At 40.8% G+C, this 19,710-nt stretch overlaps 2 protein-coding genes across 10 annotated transcripts in view; one reads left to right on the top strand and one right to left on the bottom strand.

Moving 5' to 3' along the window:
- Positions 1–2,613, top strand: part of Spg (dedicator of cytokinesis spg) — a 55,349-nt gene extending 52,736 nt beyond the window's left edge. For all 4 annotated transcript variants that reach the window (XM_070302181.1, XM_070302180.1, XM_070302179.1 and 1 more), the window contains one exon: positions 141–2,613. In XM_070302181.1, coding sequence (XP_070158282.1) covers positions 141–308 — 168 coding nt within the window. In that variant the 3' untranslated portion in view covers positions 309–2,613. The remainder of the gene's footprint in view (positions 1–140) is intronic.
- The window catches only part of Stan (protocadherin-like wing polarity protein stan), a 34,808-nt gene continuing 16,094 nt past the window's right edge, over positions 997–19,710 (bottom strand). For 3 of the 6 annotated variants that reach the window (XM_070302173.1, XM_070302174.1, XM_070302175.1), the window contains 16 exons: positions 16,665–17,191; positions 15,616–16,177; positions 15,249–15,526; positions 14,304–15,017; positions 13,246–14,086; positions 10,951–13,157; positions 8,386–9,490; positions 7,521–8,139; positions 6,792–7,158; positions 6,315–6,530; positions 5,510–6,082; positions 4,815–5,241; positions 4,335–4,572; positions 3,720–4,040; positions 2,997–3,582; positions 997–2,116 (listed from right to left, as the gene is read on the bottom strand). In XM_070302173.1, the coding sequence (XP_070158274.1) occupies positions 2,086–2,116; positions 2,997–3,582; positions 3,720–4,040; positions 4,335–4,572; positions 4,815–5,241; positions 5,510–6,082; positions 6,315–6,530; positions 6,792–7,158; positions 7,521–8,139; positions 8,386–9,490; positions 10,951–13,157; positions 13,246–14,086; positions 14,304–15,017; positions 15,249–15,526; positions 15,616–16,177; positions 16,665–17,107 (9,528 nt within the window). In that variant the 5' untranslated portion in view covers positions 17,108–17,191 and the 3' untranslated portion in view covers positions 997–2,085. Of the gene's footprint in view, positions 2,324–2,996; positions 3,583–3,719; positions 4,041–4,334; positions 4,573–4,814; positions 5,242–5,509; positions 6,083–6,314; positions 6,531–6,791; positions 7,159–7,520; positions 8,140–8,385; positions 9,491–10,950; positions 13,158–13,245; positions 14,087–14,303; positions 15,018–15,248; positions 15,527–15,615; positions 16,178–16,664; positions 17,229–19,710 lie in introns of those variants that run through there. The other 3 variants (XR_011447406.1, XM_070302177.1, XM_070302176.1) reach the window with 3 other exon arrangements.

Here is a 19,710-nt window from a genome sequence, read left to right as displayed (position 1 = left end):
ATTAATACCGCGAGTTATAATTTTTAATCAATTTTCTTTTTTTTCTATAGCTTTATTCGATTGCATTCGAGTCAAAAATACTATCGACATTTATATTTATAAATCAAGATGATGACAACGATTGATATTGTCTTTTATAGGTAAGCCCTCCACCTATACCTCCCAAGGCTCACCAGGACACTCCGTCGGCCCCCTCGACTCTGGAGAGAGTATCCAACAGAATGCAGAGTCACGGTCACTCGGAGAACTATTCCGTGCCGAAGATGCAGACGCTCTCCGTAGCATCCGACACGGAGAGCACTGTGTAGCGATGATATATATTGCTAGTCCCTAGCGATTATTTAGTCTCTAGTGATGTATATGTGCCATCATGCGCGAATCCTGTATCCGATTTGTCTCTCGAGTCGTCGGGCGGATTTTCTTAGACAGTAACTTAAGATAAGTAAATAAGAATATCATTGTGTCGTCGTCATCGTCGTGTTTTTAACGGGTAAAACGTGGAGAGACTCTCTTCGTCATTGAGAATTTTGATATCTGTACATCGGTAGCCCGTACGTAGCCAATAACGAACCGTAAATGAGATCGTCAGACAAATCAAATCATCTTCCAAACGAAACCCGTATCCAATCCGCGTATATTCGTACCTTAAAGAGATAACTAGAGGAAAATAAAAGCATCTAATAATCGCTCTTGAACACCGAGAACGTCCAGCAAAAAGTTTCTCGACGAGGAAGCTTTCGACTCATCTGGACGTGATCGGCGATCGAACAGCGACATGTACGTATTTATCAACTTTACTTTAAAGACCGCTCTTCCGAGTATATCGATCCGCACACTGAACACTATATATATTTTGTAAGTTATTTATATTTTCGATGAGAAAAAATAAAGGTAATTTTTAAATCAACGACAACTGGTGCGGATTGTATGGAGTGATGCTGTCAGCTTCCAGTTGCGGATGCTATAAAGGAAGAAAGCAAATTCCATTTTACTGCTCAAGGATATATAAATTATGTATTTTGTCACAGTTCGTTTTCTTCTTCGCTTGTATGAGTATATATATATACAAAAGTATGAAAAAACTGCGCTGCACAATTGACACGCATCGACTTATGCTATGTTTTTTCTTCTACTTCTTCATGGCATGTAAAATAAAGAGAAAGATTGTAAACTTCTATATATAAAAAAAAAGGGGGAATTGACGCAAATGTGGAACCTAAAATTATACATATACATATACATGTATATGAAAGAGAGGACAAGAGACAATGGAATGTGTACATTGCACAATACTGAGCTCAAGAAAAGCTAGAATGATACTAACGAGTATGATGATTAGAGATCATTTTCGTTCTCCGTATCTTTTTCCGAACGTCATTGCCGATTAACAGCAATTAGATCGTTCGTCGAGAAAAATCAGAGATTCGTAAATCACCAAGTCGCTTCTTAATACAAAGTAAACAACAAGCACAAAATTTTTTTATATCGAGTCGATCAAAGTAATTGAACGCATTCACTGCACGCACGAGGTAAAAGTCATATAATAAGTATAATACGAAATGCATTTTTTTTTTAAACACAAAATTACACAAAATTTTAAGTCACTTTTGGTTATACAATTTGTGTGTATAACTAAAATAAAAATTTCGAAATTATTGACTTACCTCTTGTATACCTTTGTGCACTGAATCCTTCAATTGCGTGACCATGAATAAAAGTCACATCGATATTTTCCAATGATGCAAACGATAATTGTCGATAATATCCATTTTTAATGAGATATTCATTAAATAAATAACTATTTTAACGACGTCATCGTTTGCTGTCAGAGATCATTGAAAGATATTGCGACATATGCGATATTTATCTCTCCGGTACTGCGGCGCACCCATCCATATGCGATATATGAACGGGAGCTCGCACATACACGCTAATTAATATGGCTAATTATGTAACTCATGGCCGCTTCTTTAAAATATATATATCGACGATCGTTCGAGTCTTTATTGCGCGTTGTGGACACTTAAGCTAGGCGTAAGCTAAATTACTTTGTACGTTGTTCTCGTTTGTGTGGTACGGACCTCGTCAAACGGACGTTTCCGCATTAGTATCCTTCCTGCAACAGAGCGACAATCGCGATTATTCCGAATCTAATCGAGCGATCGCGAGAGATACGGAGAAGATTAGCGATAGAGACAATCGTTGCGATTTAACAGGCGTTCGCCATAAATGCTTACCTCCTCGCTGATGGTTCGACAGCCGTCGATAGGGCAAGCACGGATCACAGAAAAGATACAGTTATGTTAGAATGTTCCAACGCCACCTTTCGCGTGCAAACAGCAAGAGGAAACGGGAAACCAAAGAAACCAGAATGCATGAATTAAACAACGAGCGTTACGAGAAAAATTGCGCTAGAAAATAAATCGCTATAACTTAAGTATGTTATAGATGGTTGCCGATCCTTTTTATATACGTTGGATGTGACATATTTGTACTGTCTTTTTGTAATTTATTTTATATCTCAGTAGGGAAAGTAGAAACTTCTCCGATATAATCGTTTATATAAAGGTTTCTATTTTTATTCAAACGTGACAACGTGTGTTGTTTTATTTATTGTACGACTTTTTTTATTAATTATGTAGATTATAAAATAGCCATATATGGAGAGATTATTTAAGATCACATTTACTTCATTTTAAAATCCAATACTCCAATTTGTTGAAACAGAAAGTTTTTTTTTTCAGTACATTGCATAAGATACTTATGTAACACTCTTCACACTATTATTTTCTTAAAAGAAGATACTGTTTCTCTATGCAAAAAAACTATATATATGAGAAGGTAATTTTAAATACTTTTCATATTCGATTCATGCATCAAATCCATCGTACATAAAAGCTTAATCTAAACCTTCTACCGTTTACTTTAAAAAAAGCTCCCATTCGATATACCCGATTGATAAGTAAGTCTCCCAAAAACAAGCATGATATACTCACTCGGTCTCGGTGATGGTCTGTTCGTATTGCTGCTGTTGCTGCTGTTGCCTGAGCGCCGCCAACTCATTGCTGTGTTGCAGATCGTGAGTCAACGAGCTCGACAGTATCCTCCCGCTCATTGGCAGGATATATTCGGGCGTGTCTTCCAGCACCGTCGGGGTGCCCATCTTGCCCCGTTTCAGACTACCGTATCTCTCGGAGCCGCTGAGATTGTCATGCTGCGAGCTATGCAGGCTCTGACCTCGCTTCAGGCTGCCGTAGCGCTGCTCGGAACCACTCAGGTTCTCGTGATTCGAGTTCTGTGAATGATGGCTCATGCTGGACGCCAAGATACGCGACGATATGGACAACATGTATGGTGTGGGTGATACCGTGTGATCTTCCTCAGCGGTATACGGGAACAGATATTTCTCACCCAGATGATGCACCTTTTCCTCGCCCTCTGAATAATTTTCGTCTGGCTGATTCTTCTGCGGCGAGCTCATCTCTGGATACGGCAGCGGATTGGGACTCGAAGTCTTATTCGAGGCTATCTCGTTGTCCGACATAGTGCCGCCAGACCATTGGCTACCACGCACGTCCATCACTGCAAACAGCATTAATGTTTATCAATTCTCTTTTGTAAAAAGTTATATAGAGCTCTTCATAATAATGCATAACTATTATATTACACACACACACACATATATATATATAATAATAATATAAACAAATTAATCTCACCATTTGATGATAAATATGCTTCCGGCAGTTGGGAGCTCCATCGAGGGGCGTAGATAGGTTTGATGTTGGGGAACAGCTCGGCATTCGAGCAAAGTATATTTAAGTGTTCGGCGGGATTAGTATGAATGTTGGGCAGGTAGCTATGGGCGACATGCTGCTGTGTAGACACTCCCATGTTCCTGTGGGACCTCGACGTGACGTCGTCCTCATCGGAGCTATGCGAGCTGGCGAGATCTAGGCTTCTTCCGCCTCCTTCGGCTTGAGAGCCGTCTGAGTCTGTTTCCGATTCTCTGCGCTGGCTTCTCACCTCCGTAGAATCCACTGTAATATTGACGTGAAATTATATGCATTACGTACAATATTCTTGTTTGATTTGAATTATCAATAAAAATTAGTTTTTTTTTTATAATGTTAATGAAAATAATGATTTTAAATACAAATCAAAATTAAAAAAGGAAAAACAAATGATACATTATAATATATAATGTATTAGAATAATATTATGATACAATAATATATTATAATAATATTTTATTTAATATCTTAAAATTTCAGGATTTTTCTAATAAATTTATTTTAAAATGCATATTTAATAAATTTCATCATAAACTGTACCTTGTCGAGCGGGTAGCGCTGATCGATGACTCCTGGACGATAAATACGGATCTCGATCGCTGTTGTAGTTGCTCGTAGATGTTGACGTATGTCTCAAGTGTGTATCGCTACGATAAGGGCTTGAGCCTGTTTTATTTGTACTTCTTGAAGTCGTGCTGCTCGTTGACACGCCGACATGGACTCTCCTACATGCAGATTCAGCTCCGGTGTAGGTCGAAGAGTAAGCCAATGCCGAACGCTGAAATATGATCATCATAATTCATTACAATATATGTTTATTTAAATTTTTATGACTCTTGGAATTACTTTAATAATTACTCTACAAATATAATTTTAAGAAAGCCATTTTTTTCAAATGTTCTTAATCTATATTTAAAATCTTTTCCATCTTCTTTTGAAATATAAAACAAGGCATGAACTCTCTTTTGTATTGTGTTTCTTTAAAATATAAAACAAAACAAGATTTTTGAATTTACATACCGAGTGAGCATTCACATTTTGACTGCTACTTCCGTTACCCATGCTGCCTTCCAGCAAAGGTGTCTTTTTGCCAATACATCTTAACAAACTCTGATACAAATTTCTCCTCACTCTGCCATTGATGAAACAATAGCCGATCAGGCTGAATGCTGCGTGAACCACGATGGTAACACTCAGCAAGTACGATAGAGTCGGCGAGTTCTCGGATGCATTGAGAACCGCTAGGGTCCATGTCGATCCTAATAAGGGCAACGATGCTACGGAGAGCCATAATAGCGTTCGCAAATTTCCAAAACCCATAATGTGCTCCTTCAAAGTAAAAGCTGCGCGAATGCACATCACGAGAATGCAAAAGTTTACCAACACGGCTGCGCAGACAGGTCCTATTAGTGACCAGATCACGGTCTCGTAGATGGACAGCCAGCAACTAGAATAGCAAGCAAAAATTTATATGTTCAAGATCACATTTAAAAGAATTCTATTTTATTTTAGCAATTCACAGTTTCGAAAAAATCACCATATTTTATTACAATAAAAATATTGTATTATTACAACTTTCTTCTATTATTTACTTTTTTTCTTTAACAAAAGAGGCAATTTTCAAATAACTATATAATTATTAATTAAGTATCTATTTTTAGATGCTTCTATCTCTAAGATAATTTTTTTTTAAGAAATAAAAAATATCAATTTACAAATAGAAATTTCCGTATTGATCTGCTCTGACGCCGATGGTAAGTCCAACGATGACAGCCGGTAGACCGTATCCCATGGTGTAATAAAATCTCATCTGTCCGTGATTCACATCCCTCATCTCTGTCAACATCCGATATAGATGAACAGAATCCACGAGGGTCCAGGCGAAAGTGCTCAACCAAGCGTAATGTAGTCCTATTGCCGTCAGTTTGCACGGGAACTCGTTAGAAATCAGAGGACCTCTGGCTTTGAGCGCGATCAAGTACAGAACCTCCGCGACGAAAACACACAATACCAAGTTCTTGTGGATACTGTTGGAATTGGTACCTCCGCCACGAATTAACGCCAAGATCAAGAGGGCGGATAATAATAGCGGCAGAGCGAGCATAAACGCGCTGTAGCTAGTCACATCCTCCAACAGGGATGGCTCGGGAACGTACTCCAGATCAAGGACGTCCGTCAGTATGGCAAAGGTGGACAATTGCAAGCAGGAACAATTCACAATGGTACCGAATGACAGAGAATTGTCCTCAATTTCCGTCGTGCAGCCCATTCGGCTCCATTCGCCGACTCTGAAATTCATCGATAATCAAAACAAATTATTTTGTACCAGCTTTCACACAAAATTTTTATCAAGATAAAGTGAAATAAAATTAATTATTATATTAAATTAGTTAAATTATCAAATATTTCAAAATTATTAAAATTATTAAATAAAAATAATAATTTTAAAATTATTTAATATACAATAAATTGTAATTTTTCTTGATCTATGCATATAAAAATTTAATTAATTTTTTTTACCCTCTCGCCGTGCTCCAATGGACACACTGTGGATTTGTTCTAGTCTTAAAATCGTCATTTTCGTTGAGCCAAAGTCGAACTTGGACCGGCGATTGCAAAGGGATTCCGGTTAAGGACTCGTAACCGTTGTCCGAAGGAACCAATACTGAGACGGTCATTACAGGCGAGCCAACTGCTACTTCTACACCCCATCTAACTGCGACCGAATCGTCGAATCTGTGATATTAAATATCACCATTAAAATTATTTATCCATTTTTTCAAACTTTGCTCAAAATGCACAATTTCAAAAAAAATTCATATAGGTTTGTAAAATTGTACAAAATTTATACAAAATGTAAAATGTAATATGCGAAATAATTATTTATATCAATATAATTGTTATAATTATACATAATATAAGATTAAAATTATCCTATAAATTTTTAAAAATAATTAAATTAAAATAACAAGTAATAATAGCAACGTCACCACACACCTTTGCGGCAAAAGAGTACCGAGTTCTTTGTACTGTACGTAACTTAGCACGGCCTTTCGATTGCTTAGGCTGTTCTTGACATTCAGCTCGCCCTGTACGAGAGGTTTGATTCCCAGAGTGTCGAGCGGCACTTGGATCTTTGAGTACGGGTCGAATCTATTCGGATCGGCCATATAATTGTTGTATTTCGGGAAGCTGATAGATGGACCAAAATGCGCCGATGAACTAAGAAATGCAGAGGTATCGGGGAGGATGATCTTGCGATCGGCTTCCGAAGGCCTTGCCGTTGATAAGGCAAGATCTTCCTTATATTCGGCGGTCTCATAGCCAAAGAGACTCTCCGATGTTACGATATCTAGACCGAGTACTAAAATATGACACATATATTTAACGATAAATAAACGTCTTTTAAACAAATCTATTCTTTTTATCAAATAAAGTATAATATTTATTGTACGAGAATTGTATATAGATTTCACTGTCTTTATATTATTTAAAATTAAAATTAATTGTTACACTTTATTATATTATTACAAACTAGATTATATTTAAGATGTTTCACAATACATTTCAAATTTATTTTCTAAGTAAAAAAATTAAATTACTTTTATTTTTTAAAAATATTGAAATAATAAAAATGCGGAAAATAATAAATAGTTTATAAAAATTGGATAACGAAGTCTTTTAATAACTAAGATAATTAAATTGAAGAGAGAATAAATCACTCACCAACATTACTATCGACCACTTCAAAAGGACTGGTGAAAGTATCGTGTTGCGATGCCGTTAGAGTCTTCAGATAATTCGCCATAGCGTTCAAAATCTTATCGGGACTATCTCCATTGAGTTCTCCTATCTTCTCCCATTTCTCCTTGTACTTGGATTTCAGAATCGCTCCAGCTATACCGATTAGATGGGAAACATAATCCTTATCCTGACTGTGAGTCAAATTCAATCCCACCAGGCTCTCTTCGTAACTTAGCAACGTCACCAGCAGAGATTCCGCTACCAGAAGATCCGCTCCGTACATCTCCCTGGTAATGTTCACTGCTCGATGAACGTCCTTCGCCATCTTTACAGCTACGTAGGTGTTCAACGTGAGATCCTTGGTCTCCAGGGCCGCGAGCTGATGTCGTTGCTCGACGAAAGCCTCCGAGGTGCAGTTGAAGAGATCAGGTGATTGCCACCCGCCCAATTTGTCGTCACAGGATCTCGAGGCCTTGCCTTCGGCGGTGCCGGGACAATCCTCGATGGCTGTCATCCCGAAGAGAGTCCGCGACCACCACAAACCATCCGAATATGATCTAGGACAGCCGTCATAGACTACCTCACATCCCCTTAGAGTTACCTAAAACATATTAATAAATACATATTAATAAATATTCATATTTATTAATATAATATAAATAATATTGATATTTATATTATATACTTTTATAGAAAGCGTTTCTTATTCTATTTTCTTTGATAAAATAATGCATTATGTATAATTAAAATGTATCTATCAATTTTATAATCAGTTTTGTCTTTTCAATTTATCTAGTAAATTTATCTTGAAGATATTATAACGCTGACTCTTATATATTCTCCTCACCTCGGCATAAGGATTCGGACAGTCGGTGCATGCTCGACCGATCACTCCGGTTCGGCAGCGACATTGACCGGTCTCGCTATCGCAACGTGGTCCGAAGCTGCCAATCACATAGCACTCGCAAGGTATGCATTCTTTGAGCCCGGTCGGTTGATAATGATTCTCTTTGCAGTAACATTCGCCGGTGGTTTTGTTACAGGCTGGATCGTAGCCCTTAGTCTCGTCGCAGTGGCACGGGCCGCATACCGGCGTGCCCCACCAGGTTGCCGGACAGGGCTGATCGGCTCTGATATCGCAATAATTGCCTGTGTACTCGGATGACGTACAATCGCAACGATAACCATGCTTCGACGTAGTTACGTCCTTCGAGCAGTCGCCAGTTTGCTTGCACGGATGTAGGTCGCACACGGGCTCGCACTTGGGCCCAACGTAACCAGCGGCGCATACGCATTCGCTGGACTGCCAACGGGATAGGCAGATTGTAGTTTCCGGATCGCAATTGATTTCGCATTTGGATTTCGATGGGCAACCGACGCTCACGTTCTCCTTCACTGTCGGGCGGTGGAGTAGACTCTGATTCGACCCAACCCGAATGTTCTGCAAGCAACCGTACAAAGGTTTCAATTGAGTGTCGATAGTCTGGTCGGGGCCGCCTACGAGTATTCGACCGACGTAAAGACCCTGCAGCTTGGCGGGTAGTGGCAGAGTTGTTGGTCGATCCCGGTAATCGATATCTAGGGACACGTGGCCGCTCTGCCAAAGGATTTCTAATCGATGCCATTCGCCATCCGCGACGATGCCGATAGTACCAATTACGTCCGCGCCGTCTAATGAGACTATTAGCTTCCCATCTCGGATCTCGAGTAGCACTGAGCTGTTCTGGCCGATTTGCACGTTCATAACGAACGCCTGTCGCTCTCGCGTTCGAAGACTCAGGGCGGTCAGCCAAGGCAACTGAATCGGTCGTAGCAGCGGGTTGAAGCTGAGCATACCATGCCCATGAAACATCCATGGTTGGCCGACCTCCTCGGCGCAGGTTGGGCCAGCGAACGCGTCCTCGCATTCGCAAAGAAAACCTGCCCATACTTCGCGGCATTTTCCATTATTTCTGCGTAAAAAAGGATTATTCGAGCACAATGTAAATCATTCTTCTTAGTCTTAATGTTCATTACGATAAAACATTTTAACTTATTATAGATTCAAGTCATCTTAAATTATACATTTATATACGAACAAACAAATGATTTTAATCAAATAGTAAAATAAAAAAATTAGAATTAAATGAAAATTTTAGTGCCGACAATAAGAGATTTATGAAAAAGCTTTTAGTTGTGATTCTATAATTGTTTACGGGAAAACAATATCCAAACTCGTGACGAAGAGAGAGAGAGAGAGAAAGGAAAACTCTTCCAAAAATCGAACTGTCAGATATTGTTCGAAGCAACCATTCATTATAAAAAAAGATAGAAAAAAAATAACGTATTAAAAAGAAACCCGTGGATCCTTTGCTCATGACCACTTACCATCGATAAAATTGTCGGAGAAAATCAAAATTATCCATAAAAAGATAAAAAGCCGAAAAGCTCAATGATTGTTAAATGATCAAGAGTCTAAGAAACAGCGCAATTATATACCTGTAGCAGAAATAAAAGTAAACGAGACAGGTACCAAACAGAGATTAGGATAAAATAAATGTGAAAGTAAAATGTCAAACACAGTATAAAAGTAATTCAATTTATTTACTTATCGTGTCATTTCTTTTTTATTTTATACACTACAAATTAAATATTATGATATTAAAATTGTAATATTTTTAGGTAATAAAATATCCGCAACAAGAGTGAAAGACGCAGGCAGACATATCTACCTGCGCTTCCGGAACTCTCGCTATGAAAACTAAGTCAACAGTCGACAGTCAGAAAACAGCCAAGCAAGAGCAAACTATATATAAACAGTAAACACAAAAAGCGTAAACATACAGTAGCGCGAAAAGAATAATAGACGTGTTTTTTCTTCAGTTATTAAATATAACATTGCTTTAGCAGCAATAAATTAAGTTTGGAAAGTAACGTGTATTTCTTTATATCTATAATATCGTGTTAAAAAATTGTGCTATATATTTAATTCTTTTAGTATTCTTTTTTTCTTTTTTTTTTTTCAGATTTTGTCTTGTTCGGTTAAAAAATTATTTTGCTAATTTTTGTTCGAAATTTATGATTATACATAAAGATGACTTTAGAATCCACCGTTAAAATATTCATGAATTATATTAATATTTTAAGATTAATTTTACGTGTATATAAGATTAATAGAAAATGCACAAATTTCTTATTAATTGGTTCTCTACATCTTTAATTTTACTCTTTAAAAAATTAATTTTAGCAATATTATAATTTTAATAAAGCTTTGCCTTCTCAATTTGTTTCAAGCCGATACATTGTTTTTTCTTTTAATTTATCCGCTAAAAAATGTAGTATAAAATATATAAAAATTTTGCATTATAATAATTTGATATTAGTCTTTTAAATTTTAATTTGGCAAATGTTATATTTTTTTGTCAATTATTACCTGCAGGGCGATGAGGCACAGAAGGTGGTCTTCTCAGGGCAACCGGCATGGGTGCCGTTATCAGCCACGAAGGAGTTCAAGTCGACGAAAATGTGATCGATGTAGAAATCACTGATACAGCCAACATAGTCCTTGTTGCGAATTTGAAAATCGGATGGGATCGCTGGTAGACCGCCAAGTTGCAATGGTCCGGTTAGATCGAGAAATCTGTGGCAGGTTTCGGTGACGAGTCCGCAGCGTTCCTCGAGAATTTTCTCGCTCCTGCCGGCGCAGTTCCATCTCGGTCCTAGCCTCTCGCCATGTTCCAAAGCGAGTGCGATATCGCAATCATCCAAGGACACCGTCACCGTTCGATTGATGTAGGAGACCTCGACTTCGTGCCATCGTCCGTCCGAGACTCCACCGAGAATGCCCGCCGTGGCACGGGTCACCTCGTCACCGAGAGAAAAGCTGAACTGCACCTGCGAATCCACGATTTCCAGGGCGATGAAGTCATGACGTTCGTTGTACCTGCCATTATAGAGTAAGAGACTGTCGGTCAGCTCGGTAGCAAACTTTAGTCTGAGATGGAGACGATGACGTTGTTTGAGAGAGGCAAAGGTGAGAAATGTCGCCGGACCAAAGCTGCGCGCTCTAAGCTCGCAGAACGGTGTCACGTTCTCCACTGCGGTTACGGGGCAATTCTCGCAGATGAAATCGCCGGTATTCTTGAGAGCGGTGCATTGAGAATCGCCCTTGCAAACGCCAGGCGTCAAGCAAGCGTTATGGTCTAACGAGATCTCGCAATTCTCGCCGGTGAAGTCAGGCATGCAGATGCACGAGTATCCGTTTTCTCGTCTGTGACAAGTGCCACCGTTCGCGCACGGATTCGAGTAGCACAGGTTCACTTCGGTGTCGCACATATAGGCTTCGCGGCTACCGGTGAAGCCGCGGCCGCATCTGCAGGCAAACGTCGTCACCGGATAGATGGGTCGGAAAAGAACTGTATCGCTGCTGGCAAAACCGGACGCGTTGCCAAACTTCAATACCGTCAGGCACTCCTCGAAATTTAAACAGGGTTCTCTAACGCAAAGATTGTCGTCGAAAGGTAAAACTGTGACCGTCGCCAGTCTTGCCAAGATACCGCGATTTAGATAGACCCGTTCTTGAAGAAACTGCGGGCTGTAAAACTCGTCGATCGTGCCAGGTTCCACTCTGCGCGCCGAAAAACTCACATTTAGGATCTTAGCGTTTACGTTTGCGTCTTCCTGAATGCTAAAAAGGAAGATGTTTTCGCGTGGGCACGGAATGATAGCTGCCAGACCGTCCAGAAAGTAACCCAGAAGAGGACTGAGAAACGCTTCCACTGTCATGTCGTCCAGTCTCACTGTAATCGAGTTCAACAGCATCTCATCGGTGATCAAACGCACCGACAACGTCATCGTGGCCTTCGCTTCGTTGATGCCGTCCGTCACGGCGACTTCCATGGTCGCCACTCGCGGAACATTGGTGTTGAGCTGCGGTGACAGCCGGATCTCTCCGGAGGTTTTGTTGAGATCAATCAAATTCGCGTTGTTACCAGCGAGGATGCTGTAGACGAGATTGTCAGTAACATCGGCGTCCATTGCCGGTATACGGCCGATCGGCGCGGTCGGAAAGAAATCCTTAAAGTTGTTGAAGATGATTTGAAAATCCTTGAGCATCGGTGCATTATCGTTCACATCGGTCACTAGAATCTGCACAAGTGCATCAGAGCGCAGTGGCGGCGATGCGGCGCGCATCACAAGTTCGAATCTCTTCTTTGGCGATTCATAGTCCAGTTCCTCGAGAGTAATGAGCTCCGCCCGATCGGCTCCCTGCCGAATATTTAGGGCAAAGCTGTTGGAGTCTTCGCCCCCAATGATGCTGTATTGCACCATCGCGTTTGGACCCTCGTCTGGATCGTGGGCGTATATTTCGCCGACAGTTGAACCGATCGGCGAATTCTCGGCGATATAAAGAACAATCTTGTCATTTTCGAAGGCGGGCGGCGAGTCATTGATGTCCTCGATTTTGACGATGACTGGAACGACGGATGAAAGCGCGGGTGAACCGCGATCTATGGCAACGGCTTTTAACGCGTAACGCGCCACCGATTCTCGGTCCAGCGGCTTCGCGGTTCTAACGATACCTGTCGTAGAATCAATTGCGAATGCGCCGTCACCGTCATCCTCTAAAGCATACCTCACCTGAAACATGTATTGAATTCATTAAAAACTCAAGAAAGCAACATTTAATTATTTATTTAATCATAATTTAAAAAAAAATTATAGTCACCCGGCCATTGAGATCAGTGTCCGCGTCAGTCGCTGCAATCCTGAGCACACTGGTACCCACTAAAACATCTTCAGGAACTGATCCGTGATATTGCGGCGCCTCGAAGACCGGCGCATTATCATTCACGTCCGTAACAGAAATTTCCACGTCGGTGGTATCTGACAATGGCGGTATCCCGCCGTCTCGGGCGGTCACCGTTAACAAGTACGAGGGTACTATTTCGCGATCGAGCGCTTTAGTCGTCGTGATCGCTCCGGTCTGTGGATTGATGGTGAACTCGTTGATTGCTTGTTCGCCATTATCAGTGGCCAAGCTGTAAGTGATCTGGGCGTTCTTGCCAACATCAGAATCGGTGGCGCTGACCACCAGGACGGTCACGCCAACCGGCGCGTCCTCGAATACGGAGACCGAGTACGGCGCGTTCTCAAACACTGGCGAAAAGTTGTTGGCGTCCGATACGTTAACGTAGACCAGGGCGGTGTCGGTGCGGCCGCCGCTATCCGAAGCTGTTACCGTCAGAACGAATCGCTTTTCCTGCTTGTAATCAAGCGGCTGGGCAACGGTGATGAGGCCGCGGCCGTTCTGCGACGCGATGGAGAAGCGTCCGCGCGTGTTGCCGCCCGTAATCTCGTAGTGGATCCTAGCGTCCTCGTCTGGATCAGTAGCAGTCACCGAGGCGACCGGAGTGCCCGGCGGATCGTCTTCGGATATTATGGCCTCGTAGTTCTTCGGCTCGAAATAAGGATCGTTATCGTTTACATCGGTCACTGTGAGAATCACCGTCGCGCTCGCGGATTTTGGTTCCTCGCCAGAGTCCGCCGCGACTACGATAAATTGGTATCTGAGATAAAAAAATTTTGCGTCACATTTATAAAAGAATTTGTTTTCATTGAAATTTATAAAATATAATAAATTATTTTTTGTTTTCGATTACTAGCTTTAAATACTTTCTATAAACTTCCTATAACATATACGCTAATTTTTTATATTATAATCTTTTCACAACTCCGACTAAGTGTTTACAATCTATTGTAGTATTCAATGAAAGAAATTAATACCTCGAGCATTCTTCGCGATCCAATTGCTTCGTCGTGTAAATCCATCCAGTCTCCGTATTAACTGTGATGGGAAAGTTTTCTGTAGAGGCGCCAGTGAAGTCGCGCGCGCCGATGTTATATTTGATAAGCGCGTTGTTACCCTCGTCAGCATCGTACGCCTGTACTCTCAATACCGAATAACCTAACGGCACATTCTCTGACACTGATTCTTGAAAATGGCTCGTGTAGAATCGCGGTGCATTGTCGTTCACATCTCTGACCATCACCAACAACTGAGTTGTGTTGGATCGAGCGGGCGAGCCGCCATCCTGGGCGCGTATGACGATTTTGTAGTTTCTGATAGATTCGTAGTCGAGCGGCTTGACCAAAACAACGTCGCCGCTCATCGAGTCGATGGAGAATGTGTTCTGCGTGTTGCCGCCGATGATGGCATAGCGAACAGCCGCGTTGGCGCCGGCGTCCGCGTCCGTCGCCCGGATATGAGCCACCACCGGATTAGTCGTGTAGTCCAAATCCTCCGACACGGACGCCGAGTACGTGCGTTCAGTGAATTGCGGATAATTATCGTTATCATCCAGCACGTGCACCACCAGAGTCGCATTCGCGCTTCGTCGTGTCGAGGATAGTGTTGCTTGATCCGTAACGCTGAGCACCACTGTATAAACTTCGGTCACCTCGCGATCGAGCGCGATGCGTGTGGTGACTACGCCGGATCTGAAAATGGATGAAGATTATTTTTGTTTTATCCATATCAGACTTGTACAAAATTTAATTTGAAGCTTGATGTTATGAGAAATTTTGTTGTAAGAGCCTTCCATGAATAAATATATAAAATATTCTGTGTATATAGGATTTATTATATATAATATATGGCAAAGTATAATTTTCTTAAATTTTAAAAGGGATTTTAAGAAAGAAGAAAATAACAAGCTGATATCTACTAACCTAGAATCGATTCTGAAAGTTGCCGCGTCTTCTGTATGCGTGGTAGTACCACCTGCCGTGATAGAAACGATAGAATACTCCACCTCGGCGTTTCTGCCGGTGTCCTGGTCCGTGGCTTTGACTGTAACCACAGTGGAGCCCACGGGGACACTCTCTCGTACTGACGCATCATATTCCGACCATTCAAAACTGGGTGCGTGATCGTTCGCATCTAATACATTGACCTGAAGAGTCGTTGTGCCTGTTCGCGGTGGGAACGAGTCATCTACTGCCAGTACCTGTAAAAAAATATGACAACTTATTTATGCAATTTATATATTCCTTGTGTTAAAATCATCTTCTCCGACTTTGTGATTTTGGTACTTACCCGAAAATAGTGTACGTCGACGTTCTCTCTGTCCAGTCTGGCACGAGTCGTCACTTTTCCGGTCACAGGATCGAGAGCTAATAGCGCCTGCGATCTCGCATCAATCAGAGAGTTCATCGAATATCGCACGGCGCCGTTTTCGGGATCTCTAGCTCTTACCGAAGTCACGTATACTCCTGGCTCTTTCTCCTCTTCCACTGCGGCAACGTAGAAAGATTGCTCGAAGTACGGCGACTGATTCTTTAACTCCCGCCTCACCCTTCTACCCAAATCGGTGTCGTCCAGTTGACGGTGATGGAACACAATCTTGAGACGATGCTCAGCGTCAGTCAGACGTGAATCACCGGTGCAACGCAGAATCATGCTGACCGAAACTTTCCATAATGGATCCACCAAGCATTGCTCGGTGGCGGAGACCAGATCTCCGGCGGCGCCCTCCACGAGAAATCTGGGATCCGCCACTCCGCCCCATCTGGTTTCGCATTCCTTCAAGGCCGTCTGCGGTAGGAAATCGCGGAGAGCTGCTACTAGTTGAGACGTTCGCAGACACACTTCGGTAAACCTATTGATGTAATTAAATCTTTACTTATAAATTTTAAGTTTTTAAGCAGCTTTTCAATATATCTTGACTGCAAATTATTCTATTTTGCAAATTTTCAATCAGAAAAAAAATTTTCATAGGTTTAATTGTTATAGTTAATATATTTATGGTGCAGATATATTTTTGCAGTATATTTTTTGTTGCAGATTTATATATATTTTTATATATGCATATAAATACAATCATAAAAAAAATTATATCTATATCTTGAATCAAGCCAATTATTAAAGTTACAATTAATATATTTACGATCATTACTGATTACTTTATTTCTTTCCAGGAAGGTTTCCTTTTTGCCATAAAATCTCTTTATATACATATAGAAATATATATTGTATATATACTGTATATATATTTCCAAGCAAACCAATTAAGCTCGAATATTACAAGTCACTAATTGACATTGATCAGTCCAATTGACATTGATAAGATTGAATTCTGATCCAACCTGTCGGTGCTGGGCATCGCGTAAGAGGCCAGAGTCTCCGCCATCCAGCCCCTGGTAGCTGCCAGATCGCGATTTTCCCCGCCGCATCCGGTGATCAGGATCCTCAATGGCAGGCTGTAGTAATCGATGGTGGGTCTACCGAGGCGGGAGCTCGTCGAGTCGACGTAAAAGGTGAAGACGCGCGGGTATTGGAGTCCATCGCAGCTCAGTGTCCTCGCTAGGGTCACGCGACCCGTGTGCGGATGCACTTTGAGGAGCTTCCGGGCGAACCAGGCGGTGCGCTCGCTCGAAGCCTCGTATTTCCGTCGACCCCCCAGTTGCGGCACTCCGGCCTCGAAGACGAGGGTGCCGACGGGCGTGCTGGACGGCAGCACTGCCAGGTAGCCGTCGCCCAGCACCCAGATGGTCGTCAGGATCAGCAACGTCCATCCCCACTGCGCCATCCTGGCCGCTCGCACCTAATCCGCGCGGTCCTGCGATCTGTTATGTCCTCTCCCTGACGCGCGTCTCGTTGCGTCAGGATCCATCTACGGAATGATAAATCGACGTCAAATTTTTTGCCAAGAAAGGAGAGATCGATAAATTTAAATTCGCTAGAGAATTTCATTTAGCGATCTTGTTTCTCTTGGCCATAATTGTTTATTGGATGCTCTTCGATGATGAGAATATATTAGAGCAACATTATTATTAAAAATAAAAAAATATAAGATGATTAAAAAGATATATTAAAAATAATAAATTAATTTAAGTAATAAAACAATAAATTATTTTTAAAAATTCTAGTTGTAATATAAAATTCAATTTTTCAACACGAACAGCGTATCCATAAAACTTAAAGAATAGATAAAATAAAATAAAATAATTAAATTAAATTAAAGATTATATTCTATTTAATCTGCTCTCTTAATGGAGAGCATTATTATATAAAACAAATTAATATAAAATCAAATCGTGATTAGAATAATGATTAGAATAACGATTGATTTATACTTGAAAATTCAATTTGCTTATTGGCGAAAGCCATGTTGAATTGCGGTTCTAATACAGTCATCGTTGGAATAAGGAAGGCCTCGATTGGCTTGAAATAGAGAAGATAAATTTCTCATTTTATTAGAAGGACGAGGGCAATCTTCTCACTTCTTTAAAATAAGCAGCTTCGAGATGACAGTTCTTCGAACTCCTTACCTTAAGGCATTGAAAAATATCGGAAATAAGAACGTGAAGGCAGGAGTGATGACAGTAATCGGGAGGAGCGACTGGGGAAGCATGTAACCCCACGTGGATCTCTTCTCATTTTCTCTCTTCTCGCGTTCTCTTCTCAACTCGACCCGAGAAAACCGCTCGGATCCGAGTATATATATATATTGGGTGATTGCATAAGTTTAAATATAAACTTCAATAGATTATATTTTAGAGATAACATTTTTATTAATCAATTATATAGTCTCCATTCTTTTCTACAATGGTTTTCCAACCATCTATAAGCTTGTCGATTCCATTTTTGAAGAAAGAACTTGGTTTTTCTTGAAAAAAGTTTGTAAGATGGTTTTCGACAGCTTCCTCGGAATTGAGATTCTTGCCATTTAAACTATTCTGCAAAGACCGGAACAGATAAAAATCTGAAGGCGCAATATCTGGAGAATACGGCGGGTGCTGCAGAATTTCCCATTGCGACTCCTGCAGTTTTCCTGCAGCTTATTCCTTTCAGTCAGGAGATGCGGCACCCACGTATCAAGCTTGGAAATGTATCCAAGCTTTTTTAAATGACGAAAAGCGGTTGAATTGTCGATGTTCAGCCTCTCAGCAATATCCTCAGTTGTAATCCTTGGGTTTCTTTCCACTAAGGCACGCACAATGTCATCATCAATGCCAGAAGGCCATCCAGAGCGGGGTTGATCCTCCATGTTGAAATCATCATTTCGAAATCTGCCAAACCACTTTTTGACTGTTCGGAGAGCAGGAGCGCGGTCCAAATAAACGCTTTGAATATTTTTTTTGTGCAATCCCAACACTCACGCCTTTCCGAAATTCATATAGCGTTACATGCCGCAAATGCACCTTTTGTTCTCCATTTTTAATGATTTCTCTTATGCACAAATGGACTTATCTGAACAATGTCTGACGCTAAATTGACATAATACAACGTCATCTATTCGGTGTAAGCAACAATTACCACACGAAAACAATAGAACTCCGCCATGCAGCAACTTAATGCCATCTATGAAAATCGGGCACGAACTTATGCAATCATCCAATATTATGGAAATTTCTCGCCGCTTTCAGACGAGAGTTACCTTTCGTCCGCTCCTCTTGTCTAATTTTAAAGTCTAATAGTTAACATTGATGCGCGACAGGGACCCCGTTCATTTGCTATACAAGGTGTCCCCAATTTAAATGGCAAAACTTTAAGAGCGTGTAGGGGACCGAAAAACTAAGACAAGAAGTCCTTTAGAGGTTTGCTCGTTTTTGCTCTATTTTAGAGAAAACCGCAAAAATTCGATCTCATTGTCAGTTGCTCTCTTGAGTCGATTGGCACCGAATAAACTTTCTGCTTCAAGGTTCCTTATCTATGTAAACACTCGATGTTATCACCTTTGCGGTGCCAATCAATGCAAGAGAGTAATTATGAGATCGAATCATAGATGCAGTGCACCAAATATCACTAGAACGATGTCTAACTGCAATTAATGAGGTCAGTGCTAGATGTAATGCTTGCATTGCTACAAGAGGGCAACATTTTGAACGATATCTGCATTAAATAGATGATAAGATAAATAAAATGTAAATAAATAAGTAAAAAAAAAAGGAAAATTTGTTTTGTTTCTTTTTTTTGTGATTTTCTCCAAAATGGAGCAAAAACGAGCAAATCTCTAAAGGACTTCCCGTCTTAGCTTTTCGGTCCCCTACACGCTCCTGAAGTTTTGCCATTTAAGTCGGGGACACCCTGTATATTGTTTGGTATATTCCGATGATAATTTCACGATCGAAAATAAAATAATTATGAATAAATTAATCTTGAGATAAACAAGAAACGATCTCTCCGGTG

This window comes from Polyergus mexicanus, unplaced genomic scaffold (assembly GCF_030449975.1).
Source record: "Polyergus mexicanus isolate NDT 795.1 unplaced genomic scaffold, iyPolMexi1.0 SCAF_9, whole genome shotgun sequence".
Taxonomy (NCBI): Eukaryota; Metazoa; Arthropoda; class Insecta; order Hymenoptera; family Formicidae; genus Polyergus; species Polyergus mexicanus.
Note: the sequence above shows the minus strand (reverse complement) of the source record. Positions and strands in the feature narration are given on the sequence as shown.